The sequence below is a fragment of the Talpa europaea genome, assembly GCF_964194135.1.
Source record: "Talpa europaea genome assembly, chromosome: 4".
In the NCBI taxonomy this organism is placed as follows: domain Eukaryota; kingdom Metazoa; phylum Chordata; class Mammalia; order Eulipotyphla; family Talpidae; genus Talpa; species Talpa europaea.
The window spans coordinates 85,358,289-85,383,781 of record NC_140070.1 but is presented as its reverse complement, the minus strand read 5'-3'; the positions used below and the strand labels follow the sequence as shown (position 1 = coordinate 85,383,781).

Genomic DNA, 25,493 nt, shown 5'->3' with positions numbered 1-25,493 from the left:
TCTCAAGCTATCTTACTGTTAAATAGAATTTTAAAAATTTTCATGGTAAACTATAATAATATAAACCCAGATGTATTCTTCAGCTCTGCATGATTGTGCCCTCATCTGTCTGGTGAGTAGCCCTATATCTCAAATCTAGGGAACAGATGTGATTGCATCCTAGCAAGTGAATATTCAGGTCTTATTTTTTATACCTCTGGGCAACTTCTTTGTCACTTGTCCAGAAGTCATCTTCAATTTCTTCATGTAGTATTAAAACCACCTTTTAGATTGTCAAGGTGACATGATTAAAATATATAAATTTGACATTCCCTCTTCTGTAAATCTTAGTCTACAGACTTAGATTTAATATTGAGATGTATTTTCTCACGAAGGTCTAGTCATTTCTTTTGCCCTGCCTCCAAATTATGTCAAGTCACTAAATGGAATAACAATGGACAGTGGTCATTTTGCTTGCTTCCGAGAATATCAGTGATCAAAAACAGAACTATTGATTTCTGCTTTCTAGTTGTGTGATTGTTGGATTTATTTTCATTTACTTTTTCTTGTCCACACCAGAACATATTTTGTTTCAAAATATTTGAAACAAAAAGCACAGATATTGAACTTTTTAAAACATATGAATGTGTAAAGCACATGTATTAATGCAGTCATCCCCTTTCAGGTGGGAAGAGAGTAAACCAATTGCTTTATTTTTTTATTCATGTTTAGTACAGAGAATATACTTTTCTTCAAATCATGCCTGTTTGAAGCTTTAAGAGAAATGTTTCCAGTAACTATTTCATTTTTCCAAAGATGCTTGCTATTTTTATGTAATTGTGTGCACCTGATTGTTTTTCCCATGGAACTTTGAGGCAAATGTTTTCTTTAAATAATCATACTTTAAGACTTGATTCATAATTGCCACTCTGCTGTTAAACTACCAATGATTTTTACACAAGTTTTTACTACTTTTATATATCTTACTTTCCAAATGAAGAGCTGAGCCTGATACAAAGGGTGATTCTGGTTTTGTACTTTTGAGTTTTTGTTTTCATAGTAATGAAGAATTGGTGTTTTTGTTGTTTTTCTACTTTTTATGTCATGTATATATATATAGCTTTGGAGACAATCAAGTAACAACTGTGAAAGTAACCATAAAAAATTCTGAATTTTAAGTCTTTTAGGTGTTTCAAGAATTAAGTCACTGTGTTTTATTGGATTTTTTTTCCAATACAATTATAAAAGTAGAATCAGACAGTGGTGTAGCAAATGTGGCCATTATAGGTTTCATAAAATTACACTAACTTCGCTGTTACTTGATCTTAGGAAACCAGCACAGTTATTGTGAATGCTGATTTATATTTTATTAAAAGCTATAAGTAAATAGATCCTATTGTATGTGCAGGATCTAGTCCAGTTATTTAAGTTCATGTTTCACTATTTGCACTTTGCATTGAACAATGGGTTTATTCACTGATGAAATGGTTCGAGTAGAAAATTTTTTATATACAGTAATTGAAGTTGACATTATGCATATACTTGCCCTTCCTCCCCCCAGGGGGAGCAGGAAATGAGCTCATCTAAACGTGACATAATTCTATGGAAAGTGATAATGGTTGAACTTCTCTGCCTTGGCTCCACATTGTTACCTGGAGAGCAAGAGCAATACAGAAACACCATGTCAGATGATAAAATTAGAACTGAGTAGGTGGGATAGACAGAGAGCTTTTGAAACCACCATAAGAAACGTGAAGCTCTACCTGAAACAAAATTACCTTGTCCCTGCTTCTCAGTTTGAACTTGAAGTCCCTAAACTGCAAAACCTAAATAAGAGTTGCGTGCTATTTAATACACTTTTTAGGTTAACTGTGGCACCAACTCTTATTTAATCCAACTTGTGACTAGTTTTTTCATCTTTTTTTTTTTTTTTTTTTTTTTGGTGGTGGGGAGGGAGGGTAGGGGGTGCTGGGAAAGGTAGGAAAAAACATGTATGAAATGCATATTGGAAATAAAAATGGCTTGAGTGTCAGTGATAATCTCCCAGAATGTACTTTTCTTACCTCGGCATGTACTGTAGTCACTCAGTATTTGTATATGTTGCTAGAATTTAGATTGTATAAATAGTGAGATTTTAATGTGTTTGTGTGTTTTTAATAAATTGTATATATGTATTGCTCTGAGGTTGGTACGCTTTTCTCCTATTACAGAAAATGCCAGATTCAGTGTTAACACTGAGATATCATGACCAGTAACATCTGAAAATGCCACCATTTATTTTGGACTTGTTCTATGGCCAGTGTCATTCTTAAGCCCAAGTTACTTTCCCTCAGCTGAACATCATAGAGCTGTGTGGTATGAGAACTCTGTATGTAGAGTCCACTTGCCTTTTGTACCTCAAGTTTAGAAGAATCAAAGGAAACCAAGGTGGAAAAGGCAGGTACTAGACTGGAGTCCACATGTGGCCATATGCAGATATTAACATGATCCATAATTAATCTGGCTAACTTACCTTAGTTTTCTCCCTTTTAGTCAGCTTTTAATTATTTCATTGATTCCTGTTTCTGAACCTGATCTAATATTTTACGCCGTACAAACCTCTTTACAGAGGGTTCAGTAACACCATTAAGTATTGCACAGTGATAATTGTTTGAAAGATCAGCTTTCAATTCATACCTCTTTGAACAGATTTTAATTCCACCTAATGACTTCTACTGCTCTTCCTTTATCTTTGCACCCCTCCACCAGTTAACTTGGTCACATTCATTAAAATAGGAAAAAAGATGAGCTCACCACATTTGCAGGACTCACTCTGGCTTATCTGCAGCCCACAGGATTCTTTTCTGGTGCACCCACGTAGGTAAGTTTTCCATTTGAAGTTGAGATTTAATCATGTGGACAATTCAGTTTTTCATGAAAATACAATTTAAATCCAAAAACAGCTTGACTCTTCTTAAGGATTTACTTACTGTATCATCTTCATCTTTCCTAATTTAGTGAATAAATTAAACCAGGCAAGAAATGTTTAAGAATTTTTCCCTTTGAGCTTGCCTAGCTGAACATCTTTGTATAAAGTTAAACTTTATTTCCTTAAAATAGTCACAACTTTAGTAATTACATTCTTTGGTAAAGATACTATTTTGAGTGAATAACCAAATTATTCATCATTATCATGGTAACTTAATTGCAGGGGAGGGGGGAAAGCCAGTTTCCATAACCCTCCTGTGTATTCAGAACTGGTTTAAGATTCAGTTTCTTCAGAGACAACAGAAAGGAACTACTAAACAATCATGCAGATATAGGCCTGAAGTCATTTCAGTTCACCACATCAAGGCCCAAGCACCTGCCAGTTCCTCACCAATTTACAGTAGTCAGAAATGCTTCAAAATGTCATGTTATACTCACAATTCGTTGTGCTAAACTAAATTTGTTTACTATAAAAGACATTTAAAACATCTCAGAAAACGAGCTTTTTTAAAAAAAAAACCTGCAAACAAAACATTTCCTGACATTTTAACTAAATATATCTAAATATATCTTGGTTTCCATAAATTAAATATATTCACACAAATTAAGCCGGTGATTATGAATCACCAGGTAACAGCAAACAATATACATAATTTTCTGATGAGTGCAGCCAACATTTTAAACTAAAAATTGCAGTATAAAAATAAAACTAATACTGTTAGCATTAGCATCCTCTTCTGAGTCTGTAGCGTCAGTCTTGAGTCAAGTTGATTACAAAGTTTTTTTCTATAATGTCCTTCAAAAATAGCTGCTCTGCAGTCACATTGTGATATGCATTCTAAAGAAGAAAAAGAAAAAGAAATTTAAGACTGGGATAAAGATCTTAACATTAAATGGAATATACTGAATCTTAAAAGCTTTTGAATAACCCAGTAACAGGTTACTTAAGAAAACGGGACATTAGTGTTAGGCATGAGGCAGCTTTCTGGGGTGACAGAAATGTTTTATATCTACATAAATAATATGAATGTACAAATTTATTGAGCCATACACTCAAGAGTGCATTTTACAGTATATGTTGAAGTTCAATAAAACAAAGTGTCTTAAAATGTAAAAAAATTGATTTCCAGATTAAACTCACTTCAGCTTATATATAGTATTTGGGGATGATGCCTTAACTGGACTGATCTTATATTTCACTAACAAAACAGGTAACATTTAATCCTATCATCTTGATGCTCCACTAGTCTGTGAATTAGGAAAATAGACTAATCCTTCCCATCTAGTCATTTAAAAATCTTTAAGGAACAAATCTACCACCAATACTCTCTATGCAAGATGAGCGTGAAAATTCTTTCCTGGGGCTAAAATGTTACAGACTTTATCATCTACATAACTGAAAAAAATACAACAAAATATTTACTATGAGCATTTACTGTGCTTTTAAGTGAATTTGTCTTATTTCAAACGGCAGGATGTCTATATTTTAATAACGAAAGATGCAATATCTAAGATAAGGCTTAGTATAATACGGGTTCGATGATACTTGACAATAACTAATACTTATTCCCACAAATTGGGAATTGCTGCTACGTAAAAACTCTGGACTTGAGTCCTAGTTTCAGTACTTTAGTAGGTCTGGAAACCCTGTCAAGCCCACAACCTTTTAGGACCTGTTCCCTCCGTAAAATGACAGGGTGAGAAGAAATACAGGCTTTCCATCAAAGATTATACAAAAATGTATTTCTGTTACCTTGTTCATCAAAGACATGGTGGCATTTCCATAGTAGTGCAGTGGACTCTGGAGGTCAGAAAAGTTGTATCTAAAACCAGCAAGGTGAACTTCATGACATATGTGAAATGCCAGTGTGATGGCAATAATTCCTGTCGTCGGGTGTTTGGGTTTCTGGGAGAGTAAATGAAAATTAAAGAATCCAAACTAGATAATTGTTTACAAGACATATTTGATTGGCTAAATCTTATTTTAAAAGGGACAGCAGATAATACCCTAACTGAAAAGAATATAAGGTGTGATTGAAATCTTAATCTTTAAATAAAACAACTGTAGTATTAGCCCAGAGGACAATTATCAAATGAAGGAATATTGTAAGGCTCAAGGAAAAGGATACTGCTGCCTTGCTCTTAAAAATGGATTTGTCATATAACCCAGTAATTCCAACTCCCAGGTATCTATCCAAAGAACACAGAAACACTAATTTGAAAGGAAACCTGCACGTCTATGGGTATAGCAGCACTATTTACAATAGCCAAGAAATGAAAACAACCTAAATGACCCAGAACAGATGAGTAGATCAAGAAGCTGTGAAATGTATACACCATGGAATACTACTCGGCAATCAAAAAAAGATAAACTCATGCCATTTGTGGCAACATGGATAGAAGCGGACAGAATTATTCTTAATGAAGTGAGCCAGAGGAGAAAGAAATACTGATGGTTTCACTTATATGTGGCATACAGAGAAAATAGAAAAGAATCCGGCAAAGACAAACTTTAAGACCAACTTTGAAAGGTGATCATAGATTGGGGGCGGGAGGGAAAGGAAGGAGAGCATGGTGGACTGTGTGTGCTTAGGTGTGGGGAAATTTGTCAAAACACCTAAGGGAAAAAAATCCTATATTGTGATAAAACAAGGATATTAAAAAACAAAGAAAAAGGCATGCTGAGTTAGACTCCTTGTGAAAAAAGTGAAGCCTGAGGATTTTGCACCTGTGTATGAAACATAAAACAGCTTAATTTACAAATGGATAGAAGCATCACATAAGTTAGCCTTAAAATATTTCTTAAAATTCTAATTATAAATTTAGCTCTAGGGAAAGGAGTTTCAATGACAAATTGTAATAGTTGCAGACTAAAAAATAAAAATTTCAGATGTAGACACATTTTAGCTACAATCTCAATTTCGATCATTATTAATTTAAAAATAACATCAAAATCAAATCCAGCCATCCCTTTTATATTTACATATATCCTGAAAAATACTGTAATAGATGTTAGACAGGCAGGACTTAGCAAAATAAAACAAAAACAAAATATATCTTAAACCAAACAATTTAAGGATATTTCCTTTAGAAATGTTTCTTGCAGACTCCATAGAGATTGCATAGGATTAATTATGATTTTTGAGGAAAAAATTTTTTAAAGCATAATTAAATTTCAGGAAGCAGGCTTGTCTGAAAGGCTAACAACCTTTTGCAGGAGCTTTTCTTTACCCCTAGTACAACTGTGACCCCACCTCAAGCCCTAACCATCTGATGGAGAGTGAAGTTAGTAGTTAACAATCCAGGAGTCATCCAATCTCATTGATTCGGTCACATTTTTCCCATCACTGTCCCGTTTCACATCCTCTAAGTCCTGTCTTCACAACTTAGAACACTCACTCATCAAGGTTATAATTATTCTCTTACATAAACCTTCTGCACTCTTCACTCATAAAACCTCTATTAACAGACTTATTCCTGGTTAAGCCCACACCCCAGCAACAGAACAGGGCAAGAAGAAACAATATACTTGCCTGGTCACGCATTATATTTATGATTGACGTCTCAAGAGGACATCCGGTATATCTACCAATCCAATTATATTTCCCTAAGTAAGCTTCCATTCCTACTCTTCAGGTTAACAACGTTCTACCCTCCAATAGCCCTCTCCTCTTTGCTACTTTGAATTGACAATAATTTTTCAGAGAAACCAGAAGCATGCAGATGAGCTATATCATCCTCCAACTCAAATCAATCATCTTGACCCATATTTTCAGCGAGATGTCCCTGTTCTACCTGTGGCCAATCTCCTCTAGTCTACTGTTTTTTATCCCCTCTAACTTCTCAGTCACTTTGCTTCTACCGTTATCCACCTTCTCCCTTCATCAATGTTTTCCTCTTTTGAGCCATCCCTCCAGCACACAAACATAGCATCTTATCCTTTAAAAATTAACTTTCTTATCTTATGGCCTCTTCCAATTCTTACTCCACTTCTCGGAACTCTTTTTTTTTTTTTTTTTTTTTTTTTTTCTCAAGACAAAATTATTAAAGATTTGTCTCTACTTGCTCATTTCCCATGATATCTCTAACCCAATTCAAGTAGGCTTTCCTTCTCTTCCTTTCTGCCCATATCACCAATATGACCTATTTCCAGAACCAGGGTTTATGATTTGTGATTATTCTCTGAACAAACATGGCTGACCTCTCCTTTGAAATATAGTAGTATCCTCTCAGCTACCATGTCCTGCCAGAGCTTTTATCTAGTTACATGTTCTAGCATCATCTCTAAGGATGATCAGGGTGTTTCTGTGTGTTTGGATTTAGAGATGCTACAGCTAAAACAAAAAGCAAGGGATAAATCTGATCATGTCTCAGCTAAGAAAATAAGGGATGAAAAATCACAAAACATACATTTAAGAAGTTGTCCTTTCCCCTCAAAATTACTAAGAAGTCGAGTTAACATTTAAAATAGTTATGCTCTGGGCCTCCCTGGTGGTACAAGGGGTTAAGATGCAACCTATGAAGCTATCTGCACCCTCTGCAGCACGAGTTCGATCCCCGGCCAGGGAGATACCCACATGACACAGTAGACCTCTCCTGACTTGCCCACTGGTCTCCTCAGCAGTGTATTTCAGTCGGCCTGCCTGTTCTGTTCCCCACTCTGTCTCTGGTGAATCCTCTTACTCCCTATACCTCTGGCCTATACCTCGGTTCTAGTTGATGTAAATAAATAAATCTTTAAAAATAAAGTATTTATGCTCTGATTTGGAAATTGCACTCCCAGGAGTCTGTCCTGTAGAAATCACACAAGTGTGTAAAAACACCCCTGTGCATTGCTACATTTGTGCAGGGGCAGGGGGGAAGGGAAAAAAGGGGGAGCCCTTGAAACAAGACAAGCTGATACAAACCTAAAAGGTCATAATTAGGGAAAGAGTTAATTAAAGGGCAACAAATAGAACGATCATATAGTCAAAATTCTACTGAACAGTGAAAAGCCTATATGTGCATGTTTGTAAATGCCTAGAAAATAGTCTAGGAGATAAAAAGCAAAAATGGGAGGCATGCTACAGGAGTAGGATTTCTTTTTCTCTTTTCCCTTTGTCAATTGCTTGATCTGAAGCATGCAATACTTTAGAATTTCTTATAATTTTTATCATGCCAAAAAAAGACACATGGTGTATGTTTAATTCTTTGCATTTCCGCTACTTTGCAAATATGGAAAACCTCATTTCCATTGAGTTATGTTCTACAGTACTCAAGCTTCAAAGGGGAGACACATCAGACATGATGGGTCAAGAGTTGCCTCCTGGACAAACACGCTGTAAGTCAAAGTCAGTGGGTTTTAATCAAAGAATTTGGAGTTTCCAGAAATCTCAACATTGCTAAAATTACCATTTCTTGATAAGTCACTGCCAAAGTCTCTCCATGACTGCAGAAATATTTCTGGACTACCTTATCGTCCTTTCTCACCTTTTCCTCTGGCATTCCTGTGATACTGTTATCACAGAGTGCATCAGTTCTTTGGATCCTGAAAGATCACACACATGTCCTGAGGCCAGTCCTGCTCCCTTGAGTCCAGGAGCCTGCCCATTAGCTGTCCTCTCCCTGATCAAGCACACCTCACCTCAGAGCACTGAGGATAAGACCGTGGCAGCTGAGCCACGAGGCATGCTGAAAGGCACCCCAGAAGTGCCCTTGGAAAGGCTGTTGTTGTTTTTGGTTTGGTTTTTTTGGTTTGGTTTTGCAACCTGAGAAACAGTATCCACAGATATCTTATTTCACTCACTCAGACTTGGCCCTCAGAGGCCACCTCACAAGGCAGAGTCCTCAGGCAGTCTGGGAGCCCCAGGACGTGCCAACCCACCCCAGCCGTCTTTCATGTGAAAATGAACAAAAGTACATACCTGATTTTTGGGAAACACTTTTGGGAAATGAAGCAGTTCATAAGCTGCCATTCTGATAATGAAAGGATCTAGTATTCTGATTTGATAGGGTTTATAGATCAGGTTTAAGGCCGGCTTCTTCCAAAAACCATTAATGTTCTGCAGTAAAATAAGAATATAGAAAACACAACATTGTTTATCTTTTTTTAAGGAAAAAAAGTATTAAGGTAGATTGATTTTGCCAACTTACTATTTTGCCACCTGTCAACAATTCCCACAGCCACTTTAAATCAAGTGGCTTAAAAGCAGTGAGAATCACTGTAGTATTAGGATCGTTGTGACTGAAATCTGAAAAAACAGATTCTGGATAAAAAAGTCGGAAGGTTGTCCTTCTCCCAACATCCTCTTCGTGTCCTAAAACAGGACCATTATTCATCCTGTGGGTGGTAAAACACAAGATTTGTAGACAAGTGCAGTCTGAGCCTTCTCCATCCCAGTTCTCAGACGCTTCAGAATTGGACCAGCATCATCAGCCCTATAGTCAGTGCTCAGGAGCCACAAGCTGTCGTGTTTCACGCTAACAGCCAAGGAGATAATTCCCTTTCTTGTGGCAGCTGCTTGATGCAAGGCAGAAGTATTCCTTTTATTTGAAAATAGTGGGGCCACTGATAATTCAGTATTACCTCCAGGGAAACTGAAGACTAAATAAAACAAATGGGAACACAGAACCACAGTACACTAGAGCTAAGACACCAATAACCAGACAAAACCTCTTAGATGTACAGATAAGGGCCCTGAGGTTCCAGAGATAAAGTTACTTGCCCAGGGTTACAGAGTCATATGTAGGACATGGCCCTGTGTCTAAGTGACTGACAGGCGAGAGTAATCACATTTAAAGTGAAGTCCCATCAAAATTGCTGCAATCTGGGCCTCCCTGGTGGCGCAAGGGGTTAAGCACTGCGCTATCAAGTAATCCGCAGCCTCTGAGTTGGATCCCCGGCCGGCCAGGGAGCAACCCAACCCACATGGAGCAGCAGACCTCTCCTGGCTGCCTGCTGCTGCCCTCAGCAGTGTATTTCAGTCAGTCTGCCTGTTCTGTTCCCCGGTCTGTCTCTGGTGAATCTTCTCACCCTCCTGCATGCATAAATAAATCAATCTTTTTTTAAAAAAATTGCTGCAATCTGAAATAAACTACTAATAAAAATTGCTGTATTATAGCCAAGCGCAATTAAGTGAATGTCTATTGCTAGAGTGAACTAAAAACCACAAAGGATCCACTGTTGGGTTGTGTATGCCCAATGCCAAGGTTAGACATGCAGTATTTATGCATGTAATGAAGGCATGCTACTAAAAGGAATGCTTTGTTTCCACAACCGTGTCCCCTAGGAGCATAAACACTGTTTCACCTTTGCCACTGACTATGTAACATAAAACAGTCTTAGTAACACTTGAAGTGACTTTCATAATGTGCTGTGATATTTTCCCACAAGGACTTGCTGTGGTTCTAGGTGATCAGATTTTAAAAAATGAAATTTGTGAGTGCTTCAAAACTTATGTGGGTAAATTTTCACAGCTTTAAAAGGGATAAACTGGGGCCTCCCCGGTGGCGCAACGGTTGAGCGCTGGGTTGTGAAGCTGCCCGCAGCCTCTGCAGCGCCGGTTCGATCCCCAGCTGCTCCCCGGCCACCGGAGGAGGATCCCACATGGCACGCAGACCTCCCCTGCCGCCCGCTGCTCCCCTCAGCAGTGTACTTCGGTCCTTCTGCCTGCTCTGCTCCCCGCTCTGGCTCTGGTGAATTCTCTCACCCTCCCACGCTTCTGACTGTACCCAGTGCTTGTATAAATAAATAAATAAATCTTTAAAAAAATAAAATAAAAGGGATAAACAGAAAATAAGATCGCCTTGCTCTGTGGAAATGTTTGTAAAATTGTACCCCAGCAAATCCTGCAAACACTGCTGGGTGACCCTGAAGTATTGCCCCCACTGTAAAAGCTTTCCCTCTCAAAAGACTATGCACAGACACTCTCAAAGCACACCCACCTACAGAGGAGGACCTCACCCCAACATTTCAACAAACAAATAGAAACAGAGATGGCCCCATTTTCCCGTAACTATATGTGCGGGACACTGGGAAACTGTAACCACAACCCTGATTTTCATTTCCATTACAGAGGATCAACCATACTCTGCACCAAACTCCAGCCCCTCTTTACCAAACCAACCATTTTGTCTACTCATTTCCAACAGTTTATTAATATGCTCTTGCATATTACAAAACAGAAGATTCTTCTTTGAGTCCATAACCATCTCCACCTATGATGTGATTTCTCAACTCCACAAATTTCTCCTAAGAGTGCCCATGCTGGTATCTCTCTGTTCTCATTTGCATTCTCTCCTCAACCCACTTCAATCGCACGACTGCCCTCACTTCCCGTCTCCAAACCTGCTTTTGTCATGAGTGCCCAGTTTCAGGCTTCCAATCCAATGACCACCTCTGTCCTTATCTTGCATGACCTGTCACCTGCATGTGACCTGTTCAATCCTTCCCTCTGTTTGAAAGCACAGTGCTCTCTTGGTGTCTGTGCTCACCTTTCTCCTGACTTTCTTCCTGCCTTACTGAAGGATCCTCTCCATCTCTTTTATTCCTTTGTCTTTGCTTCTAAAGTATTGAGTGTTCCAATGCTCAGTCCAGGGACCTCTTCTTACTCTTCTCTCCCTGGGTTATCTTTAGCCAGTTTATGGTTTAAATACAGCTTCTACACTGTTGACCATCAAGAGTTCATCATATTTATCTACCTCCCTTCTTGATTTAACCAGGCAAATCTAATAAGCATCTTAAAGCTAGCCTGTCTACAGAGAAATAGTGACTCTCCTTGAAGCCTACTGCCACTGTAATTTCCCCAATGCAATAAATGGTACCGCTATTCCAGCCACCCTCAACTAAAACCATATCTAATAAATACAGCAACAAATTCTGATAACTCTACCTCTAAAACATGTCTCAGTCTATATCCACGTACCTCCTTTCCCATGACTATCCTGTTCTAAGCCACCACCATCTCTGCCTGTCACAGCAACATACCTGACCTCATTAGTCTCTCACCTGCCATTGCTCAAGATACAGCCATACTATGTTAAAGACAACCAGATTGCATTACACTTTTGCTTAAAAATCTTCCAAAAATTCCTTAAAATCCTAGAGTCTAAGCTTAGAGAGCCTGGCATAGCCTGCTGCCCTCCATCCACACTAGTTTTCTCACTGCAACTCCCACAGCCAGGCTCACATCCTCCTGAGAAGCTGCAACAAACATTCTCACTTCCTGCATTGCTCAACCTTCCCGGGGCTACACCTCCATGGTAACTTGGGTCCAGCGTAGATGCCTCCTCCTCAGAGCCCAACCATCTAAAGTAATTAATCATCATCACATTTTTTTTTAATTCAGAGGGAGCAAGGATATTTTTCATTGCTACCAACCAAATGTATTTATAACCATTTCTGGCATATTAAGGGGTCCATATAAGTATTTGCTAAATGAATGACATGAAATCGGGCCACCTTTAACCAACAACTGAAAGATGAGATTGTGTAATGTATATAAACATGAAAACAATTCCCCTTTTGTTTAAAGCACAGCTCTAAGGAAACCATTTTGTTTTGAAACAGTTGTAGGTCAGCAAATAGCAAATATATTTACCTTATTATTACATCGTAGGAGTCAATTTTTTCCCCTAATGTCTTATTCTTCAAAATTCCTCCATTACCAACCACCACGCACTTTTTACATGGCACGCTGTTGGGCAAATAGATAAGTGAGAAATTGAGCTATTTTTAACAGAACTGGGTGATTATAAAACCTGTTCGAATCTTCAGAAACCCATTGCCAAATTGCACTTGTTACACTTGTAGGAAAAGAACCACTTGTGACTTAAAGACCTAGGGATAGGGCCTCCCCGGTGGCGCAGCGGTTGAGTGCTGGGTTGCGAAGCTGCCCACGGCCTCTGCGGCGCTGGTTCAATCCCCGGCTGCTCCCCGGCCACCGGAGGAGGGTCCCACATGGCGCGCAGACCTCTCCTGCCGCCCGCTGCTCCCCTCAGCAGTGTACTTCGGTCCTTCTGCCTGCTCTGCCTCCCGCTCTGGTGAATTCTCTCACCCTCCCGCGCTTCTGACTGTACCCAGTGCATGTATAAACAAACAAACAAACAAACAAATAAATAAATAAAACATGCCTCTATTAAAAAAAAAAATTAAAAAAAAAAAGACCTAGGGATAAATTATTAAAATACAAGATCAAGAAGTAACATTACATATTATGTCACAGAAGCAGCAATTATTAACTCTTACCAGTCTATACGCAGTCTCTCATTTCATTTTCACAACCACCCACTGAGATAATTGAGCCTGATACCCCTTTTCACAAACAAAAAAAGGTTCAGAAAATTGTCAGGTATCATTTCAAAGGCATGCTACAAAGAATGACCTTGTGGATTTGGATTCAGGCCTACAAAAGCACCACTGACATAGGATCCTGCCTATTAACACGGATACGAGTGTGTTGAATGTTACGTACGTGTACATTCTTCACCAGCCTGCCCATGCCATGTCCTGAGGTTCTAGCTCTGCGATGTATGCACAGAGATGAACCCCATGCCATCCAGTGGGGTAAGTGCAGCATCTTTGTACCAGCCCATGCTCACTTCAGACCCCAAATGTGCTGGTCTGTGGGCATAACCAATACATACTACGAGGTCACTCTGTGTTGCTGGCAAAGAGCTGCAAAGTAGCGCGGAAAGGGGAGATAACCCACGCTAGCTGGAGTCAGCCGAGGGCCATATGGCTCACGTCCCATCAGTTATTTGAGTACATGGCTGTGCCCTACCTACTGTCAGCCATCTATCACCACAGGCCCCACCTGGAAAAGACAAAGTATATCATGTCCTTCTCCTTAAAAGTCAGAACTAGAAAGGAGAAGCCTGTTGAGACTGTCTTTCCAGGGCCTTCATGATACAGGAATAGAAACAATCAAAGTTTGTTTTGTTTTTTGTTTTGTTTTGCATAGAACTGGGGTGCAGGCCAGAGGTGCAGGGAAGGGGGAGAGAGTGAGAGGAGTCACCAGAGACAGAAAAGGGAGCATAACAGGCAGATTTACTGAGGGAGCAGCGGGCCAGACAGGAAAGGTCTGCTGCACCATGTGGGTCACCTCCATGGCCCTTGGCTGGGGATAGAACTCATACCACAGTTGCTGGAGACAGCTTGATAGCTAGTACCGAGACTAACCCTTAGGCCACAAGGGAGGCCCTGTAATTTGTTTGTTTGGGTATTTTTTAAGATTTACTTATTTGTGCATAGAATAACTGGGGTATAGTCCATACGTGCGGGGTGAGAGGATTCATCAGAGACAAAATGGGGAGCAGAAAAGGTGGATCTTCTGAAATACAATGCTAAGGGGAACATAGGGTGAAACAGGAAAGGTCTATGGATTAGCTCCCTGGCCAGGATGGAACACAGGCCAGTGGTGAGTGTGATAGCACTGAGATTTAACCCCTATGCCACTTGGGAGCCGCCCCCCACTCCCACCCCCGGCAAAAAAATAAACTTTCTAAGAACCATGAAATCAGCAGAGCAGATAAACTCCAGACTGTCAGGCTTATCAGAAATTAATGAGTAGCAAAATTGTACAATATTTAAACAGAGAATACAGGAATACAGGAGCCACTGAAAACAGCTAAGCATTGGCCCTGTCAGGTTGAAAGAGACAGTGTCCACATCCCTATATTCATGACTCCCTTTTTAACTTAGAATTTGTTTAGCTTATCTATTTATCTGATAAGTTTGTAACACTTTAAACTTTTTTATACATTTTAATTTGGGGCTCTAAACTCCCTAATATTAAAGAATCATGCCTAAGCCAGTGTATTTTTTTATAGAAACAAGAAGAGTCAGAATTTCACAGAAGGCACAGCCTGGGATAGGGAGTGTTGTCTCGGGGGAAGGGGAGCCCAGCAGTCATTCTGAGGTTGTGGCCCTACACCCCCTGTGTGTTCCAGAGATGCTTGCATTACAAGATGCCCTACACTTGTTTCTTTTCAAACTCCTTTTGTTTTGGCCCTAACTATGAAAGGGACACTACCCCTAAATGCTTTTATTTGCAAATGTAACATTATTCCCTATTCCAGGAAGGCTACTTTTTCTTTTTTTTTTTTTTAAAGATTTATTTATTTTTATACAAGAGCTTGGGTACAGGCTAGAGGCGCAGGAGGGTGAGAGGATTCACCAGAAACAGAATGGGGAGCAGAACAGGCAGATGACAGAAATACACTGCTGAGGGGAGCAGCGGGTGTGACAGGAGAGGTCTCCCTCACCATGTGGGATTCTTACTGGCCGGCCAGGATCCTGCACTGCTGAGGCTGTGGACAGCTTCACTGCGCAGCGCTCAACCCACTGCGCCACTGGGGAGGCCCAGGAAGGTTACTTTTTCAAAGATGCTCTGTGGGCAGGTGGCAGGGGGGAGATGGGAACACTAGAAAATATTCAAAATCCTCCTCTCTTCACACCAGAGCCACCAAGGAGCAGAGGCAATCCCCACACCCAGCTTGCTTGACCTTTCTATCCCTAGCCTTGGGGTCCACTGACTGCAAATCAGGGGCCAAACCTCCCAGCTGCCTCCACCTCCCCCAAGGCACACAGATCAAGGCTGGGCACTCGGGAGGGAGAGCGGCTAGCAAAGGACCAGCTCTCAGTGGTAGCACTGATCCTGTGAGGTAACCTTCCTGAAGGTGGAGGGGGAAGATCTATTATCATGGTGCCCAGATTAACTCTCTTTCTGGAATAAAGGCTGGAGGTCACTCCCCTTCCAGGGAGAGGCCACAGCTACCAACAAACCCCAGGGTTCTTATCCTGGAGCAAAGGACTCTTGAACCAGAAGCCCAATCTCTGAAGCTGGATCTCCAAAGAGGTAACTAAACTCATTCCCAGACACAACCACAATCACTGTTCAGCAGTAACCTGACAGTCTCTATGGCAGTGTTCTCAGGAATGCCTCCTTGGTGTGATCCACGTGTGGGTGAAGAGCATCATGAGAGAAGCTGTTGTCTGTTGTCATGATGATAATATGACACAGCCCCCACACACACACTCACAGGCCTATGGAGCTTCCTAGTCAAGAGAAAAGAGGGAGTTAAGGCTACAGCCAGGTCTCTTCTACAACAGCCCCAGGATTTGCCCTCCTTGCACCCAGTCTCTCAGTCCCCTCACACTTATGGTCACAGCAGTTTCAAGGACTTAGTAAAAAGGCAAAGCAGGGCCTCCCTGGTGGCACAACTAGCTAAGTCTCAGCAGTATGAAGCTGTCTGCAGTATGAGTTAGATCCCCAGCCAGGGAGCTAACCCACATGGCATAGCAGACCTCTGCTGTCTTACCCGGCTGCTCCCCTCAGCAGTGTATTTCAGAAGATCTGCCTGTTCTGCTCCCCACTGTCTCTGGCGAATCCTCTCAGCCCATCCTACCTCCGTAACTCTGGCCTACACCCCAGTTCTTGTATGCATAAATAAAATAAATCTTGGGCTTCCCTGATGGTGCAAGGGTTTGAGCAACACACTATGAGGCAATCCACAACCTCTGCAGCATGGGTTTGATCCCTGGCTGGCCAGAGAGAGACCCACATGGTGCAGCAGACCTCTCCTGTCTCGCCCGCTGCTCCCCTCAGTGTGTTTCAGTCAGTCTGCCTGTTCTGTTCCCCACTCTGTCTCTGGTGAATCCTCTCACCCCCTTCATCTCTGGCCTGTGCCCCAGCTCTTGTATGCATAGATAGATAAATCTTTAAAAAAAATAATAAATCTTAAATAAAAGGGGCAAAGCAATCATTCAGACACCATCTCACTCAAGAGCTCCAGTTCTAATGATGTGTTACAATTCATGTTTTTAGGGATTTCACTTTATATTTCCTTCTCTGTCAGCTTTGTAGCGGGCAGGGGAAGGCAGCAAGGCCCATTGTTGTAGGAAAAGTTTGTCAATGCCTTTGAAAGAAATCTTGCCAAGGAAATTGCACTTTTGTGCCTGATAAGGGGTATGGCCAAGGCCCACACATTTTACTGAGGATCATACATAACACTAGCAACTCCTGGGGTTGTCCCTAGAAATACTCTTGGGCAATAACCTCTTAACAGCAAGCAGTATTTCGATTCTGGGAAAGGTGAAATGGTTGGTGACGCGCTATTTGCCCCCACACACCTGGTCGTAACTCCTGGCTCCCCTCATGTCTCAGCAGGTCTCCACGTATTACGCAAGGGCTGACTCACCCTCCACTTGGCCCGGGTTCCTGCTTCCCCTGTTTCCTGGGGTGTGAATCAGGAACTCCAGGTATCATTTGGGTGACTGTATAACTTCACCAAAATTAATGAACACAACTTTCATGCAAAACAGCTGCAGTGAATGGGGATTCCCAGAGGGAAGACCTGCCTCACTACATTTCTGTATCCTCCAATCTAAAACTTCCTGATACATAGGCTGTGCATTTTTTAAATCGGCTTGGTTGTTACTTTAAGTGTGGGTGTCATTTTTCTATTTTGTGTCTGGAGAAGCAGGTACCTGTTCTTTCCTCCTGCGCCCTGGAAACAGCACATGCCCCAAACTACTCACCCAGAAAACAAAATCATTCCAGAGTGCCTGAACCTGTTAATGGAAAATCTGAAAGCTGCTGAAACAATAATGGTAAGAGAGTACACTTCCTCCAGGTGAAGGTCTCTTTCTCATCAATTCAGGCACATCCAAAAGAATCACTAGTCAATGCAGAAGGAAATGCCAGCACCCTCAATACACGGAAGCAAACGTGATCTGTCTTCTTTTCTGAATGTTTTGTGACATTCATTATTCCCTCAGCAGCATCACATACACTTAAACATGTTATTCCCTCTATGGCAGATCCACTGGTCATGTTCCCAGCACCGGTCCCCCTGTGCCTCACAGCGGATGCTACTTCTCGCAAGCCTAACAGTGGTCAGCAGGTTTCTCTGCCAATAGTTGGTCTAGAGAGGGCCACGTGACCCTCCCAACAAGACAGTAGGAAGGTCTATTAGATACTCTGGAAAAGATTTTGCCTGGAGCCAAAGAATAGCTTCAACAGAAAAGAAGAGGACTTTCTTTTCTCTACCCTTCCCTTCTGCTTGGAATGTTGACATGTGATGGCATAAGTTCAGAGCAGCTGCAGTCATTTTACAATGAAGAGGGAAAGCAGAGTGCGCCAATGGAGAAGCTGCCTGACATCACTGACTTGCTCAGTCCCAGAACCAGAGACACTGTGTGCAGATGTGCAGGCCACACACAGCCCAGCTGTGAGGTGTGCAGATCAGATTATCAACCACCTGGGTGGAGGGACTACCTGGAGCCATGCCACCCCGAGGCCACAGAGCAGGCAGCCAGCCCTACCAGCTGGAGCCACGAACCACATATCTATGTGATATGGGACATGATAAATGTCTGCTTTGCTAAAATCACTTTTAGGAAGAGTGTTACTTGCAGCCAGAAGATCCCAAAACACCATGCAATGAACTGTGGGTGGAGATCTGACTGCTAGTTCTGGTTCCCTCCTCTGCCCCCTGGGCTTTGGCCTACAGACCTAATCTCTTGATCTCAGTTTGCCCATTTGGGAAGCAAAGAAATCACTGAATATTGTTTCTCTGTGTTGCTTGGGACATAACATATCCTCATCTGACCACAGCAGAATAGGTAGTAACTGCTCCTGCATCTTCACCAAACGGGTGCCCTCTGTGATGCAGAACCAGCTTCCCCTCTCCCTCCAGCTCTCCCCGTGGCAGAACCTGCAATCCTGTAAGGAAACCCTGCAAAACAGCAGATGGCCAGGGAGCAATGCAGAGCTTACCCTCCCTCACAGAGTTAGGGGCCTTTTTGATAAAATCACTGCTGATGTCCAGGTCTTTTTCTTTTTATGTGGCCTGAGAGGTGTTCCTACCCTAGCTGGATGTTGATCCATCCTTGCCCTGCTAATGCTGACGGATTCTGCCAGGATTCTGCCTGGGTGGGCAGCCCAGCAGCTTGCACAAATCCCCGGCCCTGCGGCAGGCAACTGATAGAGCATAGTGCTTCTGTCAGGTAAGATAATTGTGTACAGTTACTGTCTAACTACCCATTTGGGTTTCCAGCATTCTTCTTAGAGTCTGGCATGCTTTCAGAATGCAATGATGGTGATTAGGGATAGGGAATTGATTTGTGCCTTTTAACTGGGAGCTGAGATTTCATGAGTCAGGGTTTCTGCCGCTCTGCCTGTGGGAGGCTGTGCTCCCACTCAGAAGCAAGCCAGTCCTGGACGTGGGGTGCACGCTGGTGCTGGGGAGTTACACAATAGCCAGGAGGGGTCAGGACCTCAAAGCTTGAGTGGGGTCAGGACCGCAAAAGAATTTTAAGTATTCCTTTCCTGTTAGACAATTCCCTTAAAATATCCTCATTTGCTAGTGAAGTTTATGAAACATGGTCACCTTGTGTGAGTCGTGCTTTGGAAAATAAAGCAAGGATCTGAGTTCTGAGAAACCCATGGCAGCAAGACAAAGAGGCCCAGAGAACTAGCGTTGTCACTCCTAACTGCTATGTGCAAGGCCTCATTGCACCCTCCTAACAAAGTAGTACAGAGCCGGGTCTCCCCGGTGGCGCAGCGGTTGAGCGCTGGGTTGCGAAGCTGCTGGCGACCTCTGTGGCGCCGGTTCGATCCCCGGCTGCTCCCCGGCCACCAGAGGAGGGTCCCACATGGCACGCAGACCTCTCCTGCCGCCCGCTGCTCCCCTCAGCAGTGTACTTCGGTCCTTCTGTCTGCTCTGCTCCCCGCTCTGGCTCTGGTGAATTCTCTCACCCTCCTGCGCTTCTGACTGTACCCAGTGCATGTATAAACAAAACAAACAAACAAACAAATAAATAAATAAAACATGCCTCTATAAAAAAAAAAATTTAAAAAAAATGTCTTCAAAGTAGTATAGACTCAAGAAAAGAATTTAGGGTAACCCCAACTTCCTCCATTTTGAAAAAAAAAAATTTCATCAAAATATAATTCATAATCCATAAAATTCACCCTTCTATAGGGCCTCCCCTGGTGGCGCAGCAGTTGAGTGCTGGGTTGTGAGGCTGCTTGCAGAACAGTTCTACCACCCAAGGAAGAAACCCCACAGCCAGTAGTAGTTGCTCTCCATTCTCCCCTCACCCAGTCTCTGGCAACCACTAAACGACTTTCTGTCTCTCCAGATGTGTCTACTTGGGCCATTTCCTATAGATAGAACCATGCGGTGTGTGGACTTTGAGTCTGGCGTCTCTCACTTAGCACCATGCTTCCAAGGTTCATCTTGCACTGTGGCATGAATCAGTACTCATTCTTTTTTGTGCCTGAGTAATATTCTACTGTGTGGGTGAACATTTTGTGTATCCCTTCAGCAGCTAATGGAGACTTGGATTGTTTCTACTTTGGGGTTATTATGAAAATGCTGCCATAAACATTCATGCACATGTGTTTGAGTAGTTGAAAACACCTATGTGTTTTTAACTTAAGCTTTCTATTTGGAATTAATTTCAAATTCACAGGAAGTTGTAAAAATAGTACTGAAAAGTCCTGTTTACCCTTTACCCAGTTTCCCCCTGTGGTTACATTAACCTGACTATTAACTATTAACAACTATTAAAATTGACACTGCTATAATATGCATGTATAATACTACCCCCCTCTTTTATATGAAACCAAGTTTCAGAAACTTAGAAACTTGTCCAAGGCGGAGGAGCAATCAGGATGACCTGCTGACTCAATGCTTTTGTTACAAATGCTGACCTTTTGGTTTAATGGCCCATGCATAGTCCTACCCAAAAATGCCCCCCCAAACTATTTTTCCAAGCCATCCTTTTCTAGCAGACATTTATCACCCCTCTGCTGCCAAAGTACTTCTCTGACAGCTAGTCTGAGTATTTCCATAAAAGGACAAATATGAAAAAAAAAAAGTGGAAAAGGTTGCTATAATAGTTTTTTTAAAATGATTTTCTTTCTGTGACTAACCAGAGGTGTGCTTGCACACCTCTATGCGTGTACAAAATACACTCAATCACTCACTTTTAAATGGTCCATCTAATGTTATGTGAATTCCACCCCCCAACAATGGATTGTCAACATTTCTTTGAGACTTTTTCTCTTTCCCAAACTTAGGATCAGCTGACTCAGAAGCAGGAGCTGAGAGATCACTTGGCACATTTACTACCTAAAATTTTCAGGGTGAGAGTTGAGGACAGAAAAATGTGTTTTTCTTTTTCGGTAGATCTGCCTGTTCTGCTCCCCACTCTGTCTCTGGTAAAATCCTCTCACACCCTGCACCTCTGGCCTATACCCCAGTTCTTGAATGCATAAATAAAATAAAAATATTTCCAAAAAGAGAGAGAGAGAGAGAGATACTGCTTCAAAATGATCTGCAACACCAATATGTTTCAACATCATTCACAGCATAAGTTTCTCAAGAGAAAAAAAACACTGTTGGCTGCCAAGATTTTCACCCACTACAATCAGCTGCTATAGTTACAAAATGGACTTCGAAATCCTGACACTAGGTTCAGGAACAGAAGCAGACCAGGGAAATGGTGGGAAATACTGAAGAGTGGACACATAGCCATCTAGAACAGAGCCTACATTTTCCAGTCCATCTTGTTGATCGGTGTGGCCTTGTGATTCCGTCCCTAGTCAATGGGATATGATCAGTAGTTACTGGCAAATGTTTTACAGTCAATTCTCTTTGGGGATGCAGGTGATAGAGGAAGGCCTGGTTTGTACCATTTGCCACAGTATAAATACTCCATGTATAAGTACATGGCTCATTTCAAGCTTCCATCTTGGTGATACTGGACATGGATTTGGGAAGAAATGGAACTTTCATAAGTTGGGACCAACTGGCTCCATGTAATACTCCAGCACATTGCTGGATGTAATGGGGTATTAGATGTGATATATTATAGAAGAGGAAGCAAGTCTTAATGGGTGGGGCATGCCCTGTTCTTCCCCTTCCTCTTCCCTACTGGCAACAAAGTAGATCCACTTATCACATTGGATCATAAGGAGGAGGCTGTGTATTGAGGAATGATAGAATCACAATAAAGAAGCTTGGTCCCTAATGACCACAGCACTCCTCAGACGGTGCTGGAATGTTCATCTGCAGACTTCACTTATATGACAGTTGTGAAAAGAGAAAAATTTCTGTCTCATAAATGCAACTGGTATTTTGACGGTTCCTATTCAGTGCAATCTCAGAACAAGTCAGGACATTGTGCATGCTTAGTAAGATGGCTGAACAAAACTGGTACTTAGATCTGCGAGAACCAATTTGAGGCAACAAAAAATGCTGAATCTTTCTGGAAGGGACAGAATCGAGAGAGAATGAGAAGTAGGGAGAAGGTCTGTGTTCAGTTGCTACACCCCAAAACATGCAAGCATCTTCTAGAGCATAGGGAGAGAAGAATAAGCCTAGAATGAAGCTAGCTACCGTGACCATTTCCATTCACTCTATCTGAAGACTCTCTGACTATACATTTCCTCCACTCAGTTTCTTGGTAACTTAGACCCAAGATTTTTGTGCCATCAGCATGACTTTCAATCCACCATCCCCACCTCCTTCCAGCACAGAGCATGCTAAGAATCCAACATGGTTGGATAATGAGAGTTGGGGGCACACTCAAAGACAAAGGTGGAAAGGCACAAATAACAAGACCAAGTTGGCACGGGTTGAAGCAAGAGCCTGGCAAAGCCACACACACCTGAGCAAGAAGGGGTTCTGAAAGCAATTAAATAAGGTGATTCAGTTCTGCGATAAAAACCAGGCAAGAACAAAACTTCTAGCCACATAGCATCAAGAATCTGGATAGTAGCTCACATTTGCAGGGCCAAAAATCTTTATAAATATTTGCAGACACCTGCTGCCAATATTTAAGGTATAACAATTACTACTCTCAAGGCAGACATCCAGGCACTGCAGATAGAGCCACCCAGGTTCCCACCCTGACTCACACTTACTGGTTGTAACAAACTGCGTGTTTTGTCTAGTCTCAATCTCTCCATTTAAAAAATGAATTATCATCAAACATATTTCATGGGTGGTTGTTAAAATTTAGAGAGAACTGACAAGCCACACATGCAAAAGATCCATGCAACATATTCTACAAATGTAAACTTTAGGTTAGAAAAGAACATATGTGGGGCCTCCCTGGTTAAGTCAGCACTGTGAAGCTGTCCACAGCCACTGCAGCACAAGTTCAATCGCCGGCCAGGAAGGTGACCCACATGGCACAACAGACCTCTCCTGTCTCGCCCGCTGCTCCCCTCAGCAGTGGATTTCAGTCATTCTGCCTGTTCTGCTCCCTGCTGTGTCTCTGGTGAATTCTCTTAGCCTCCCATACCTCTGGCCTATACACCCAGTGCTTATATAAATAAATAAATCTTCCAAAAAAAATAAATTTTAAATTGTCACTTAAAGCTTTGTGAAATACATCTACCCCTGTAAAACACATCTACTACTAAACAGTCTACTTTTTGGCAATTCATTTCCTTGTGGTTAACCTGACACCAATATTTTCTAAAAACTAAGTTACCTGCTATAGTCAGAAAATGTATATCTAAGCAAGCTATTTGCTTCCTTCAAATAGAACTCTGAATAAAAAGAAGAGCACTGAATCTGAAATCTAATATTCATGTGAAACAGGAAGAATCCTCATAGGAATCAGAGGGAACATATGGGAATATCCACAGAGGGAAACTGTGAGCTCGTTAACAAGGAATGTGAATTACTTCTTCAATAACAGCTTAGAAATGAGGAATGTGGTTTCAAAATGTCCTGATTTGGGACCAGCATTGCTCATCAAGATTGTCCGCAAACTTTGGAGCCAACCAATTATGCAGCTTCTAAATTGTGTCACTTACTTTAAGTGTTATAACAACGAGTGGTTTAAGTGATGCACAAGTATTATGGAATTCTCCTAAGTAGATAAATTTTCGTGTCTTACAGTGCACATGTTGAACCACCTTAGCCAATATTAAGTCAAATAGAAAACAAGAATAAACTCACTTGTCAAATTCATCAAAGAGATCACAACTCTGTAGTTTTGAAAGAGCAAGTCGAAAATATTCCGCTAGAAAACAAATAAACTGTTATTAACAAGAAGAATCACAGCGTCTTAGGTTCACAGTAAGTCAGGTTGCCCCCTCACCTCCCCCAAACTCATTTCTGACTAGAATGGCCACATTTTATTTATTCTATAATGAAAATTAATGATACAACTGAAATTAGCCAGCACTAATAAGCACACTCAAAATGATAAATGCTCTAAGATTTCTTTGTAAAAACATGAGAAAACTAAGATGTCATCTGAAAATAGTCATAAAAAGTAATCCCAAAATTAGCAATAATAGATGAATTTGAAATTAACATTAATATAAAAATCAGCAAATTAAACCTATTATCAAATTCTTTGCGATACAGTTTTAAATCTTACCCCCTACCCTCACCCTACCACACACACAGAGGATCAAATAAGCAATATCTAACTCAGAAAACTATCAGCATTTTGCCTCTTGGGCAGTAAGAGGCTCTCAAAAATCTAGAACATAAAGTTGTACAAAAACAATGAATTGTCAATGAGCAGAGGGAAAGTGCTTTATCGTTAGCAGATAAACTAATTCCCCATAAATTTAGCAAAATTAAAATATCAATTGATTAAAGGATTGTGGACAAAGCTAGAATTTTCTGATAAAATAAAATAAAATAAACTCACAGGTAAAGGGTAAAATGGGGCACAAGGAGGAAGTTAACTCACAGGGTTATCCTGCTATTCTAAACCAGAATAAAATAAAGCATAAGAACCCATGTGAATAACAACGCATCAGAACAAAAACAAAAAGCTACCTCTCAACAAGAGCTACCTTTTTTGTACTTTTATTCTACATTGCCTCCAAACAAGTAAAGATTTATATTTTAAAATTTAACTCCCTTCATCGCACCCCTAAATCATCTTCTTTAGGAATCGTTATGAAGCAGAAAGATTAAAAGTCCCTAAAATTATATAAATATGTGGTTTTAATTTAATAGAAATATTTAAATTTAATAGAACAGGGTAAGAAGATCTACTGACCTGATGTTTTTATCCCATAGGGCAAATCAAACTTATCGCTACCATAAAAGGAAGCAATCTTTTTAAAATCTGCTGCACACAGGAAAGGGTGAACTTGCTGAGACCTGAAAGATAAAAAATGATTTTCTCAAACGCTTACAATATTTGCAGGTGTTTAAGAACACAACTGAAAATATCTGTCACCTATCATTCATATCCTTACACTGACTATGAATGTATAGTTATTTTCAAAATCATTTAAAAGTCATCACACTGACTGGGTCTCCCTGGTCGCGCAGCGGTGAGCGCTGGGTTGCGAAGCTGCCCGCAGCCTCTGCAGCGCCAGTTCGATCCCCGGCTGCTCCCCAGCCACTGGAGGAGGGCCCCACATGGCACGCAGACCTCTCCTGCTGCCCGCTGCTCCCCTCAGCAGTGTACTTCGGTCCTTCTGCCTGCTCTGCTCCCCGCTCTGGCTCTGGTGAATTCTCTCACCCTCCCGCGCTTCTGACTGTACCCAGTGCTTATATAAATAAATAAATAA

The 25,493-nt window shown here is 41.3% G+C and overlaps 1 protein-coding gene across 2 annotated transcripts in view; it reads right to left on the bottom strand.

The window, feature by feature from the left end:
- Positions 1–3,697: 3,697 nt before the first annotated feature.
- Positions 3,698–25,493, bottom strand: part of ST3GAL6 (ST3 beta-galactoside alpha-2,3-sialyltransferase 6) — a gene marked incomplete at its 3' end in the record, with an annotated part of 29,300 nt that continues 7,504 nt past the window's right edge. The window contains exons 3-9 of one of the 2 annotated variants that reach the window (XM_084232805.1): positions 24,974–25,077; positions 23,911–23,974; positions 12,525–12,620; positions 9,079–9,265; positions 8,850–8,987; positions 4,700–4,852; positions 3,698–3,784 (exon numbers count right to left, since the gene is read on the bottom strand). In XM_084232805.1, coding sequence (XP_084088931.1) covers positions 3,698–3,784; positions 4,700–4,852; positions 8,850–8,987; positions 9,079–9,265; positions 12,525–12,620; positions 23,911–23,974; positions 24,974–25,077 — 829 coding nt within the window. Of the gene's footprint in view, positions 3,785–4,699; positions 4,853–8,849; positions 8,988–9,078; positions 9,266–12,524; positions 12,621–23,910; positions 23,975–24,973; positions 25,078–25,493 lie in introns of those variants that run through there. The other variant, XM_084232806.1, reaches the window with a different exon arrangement.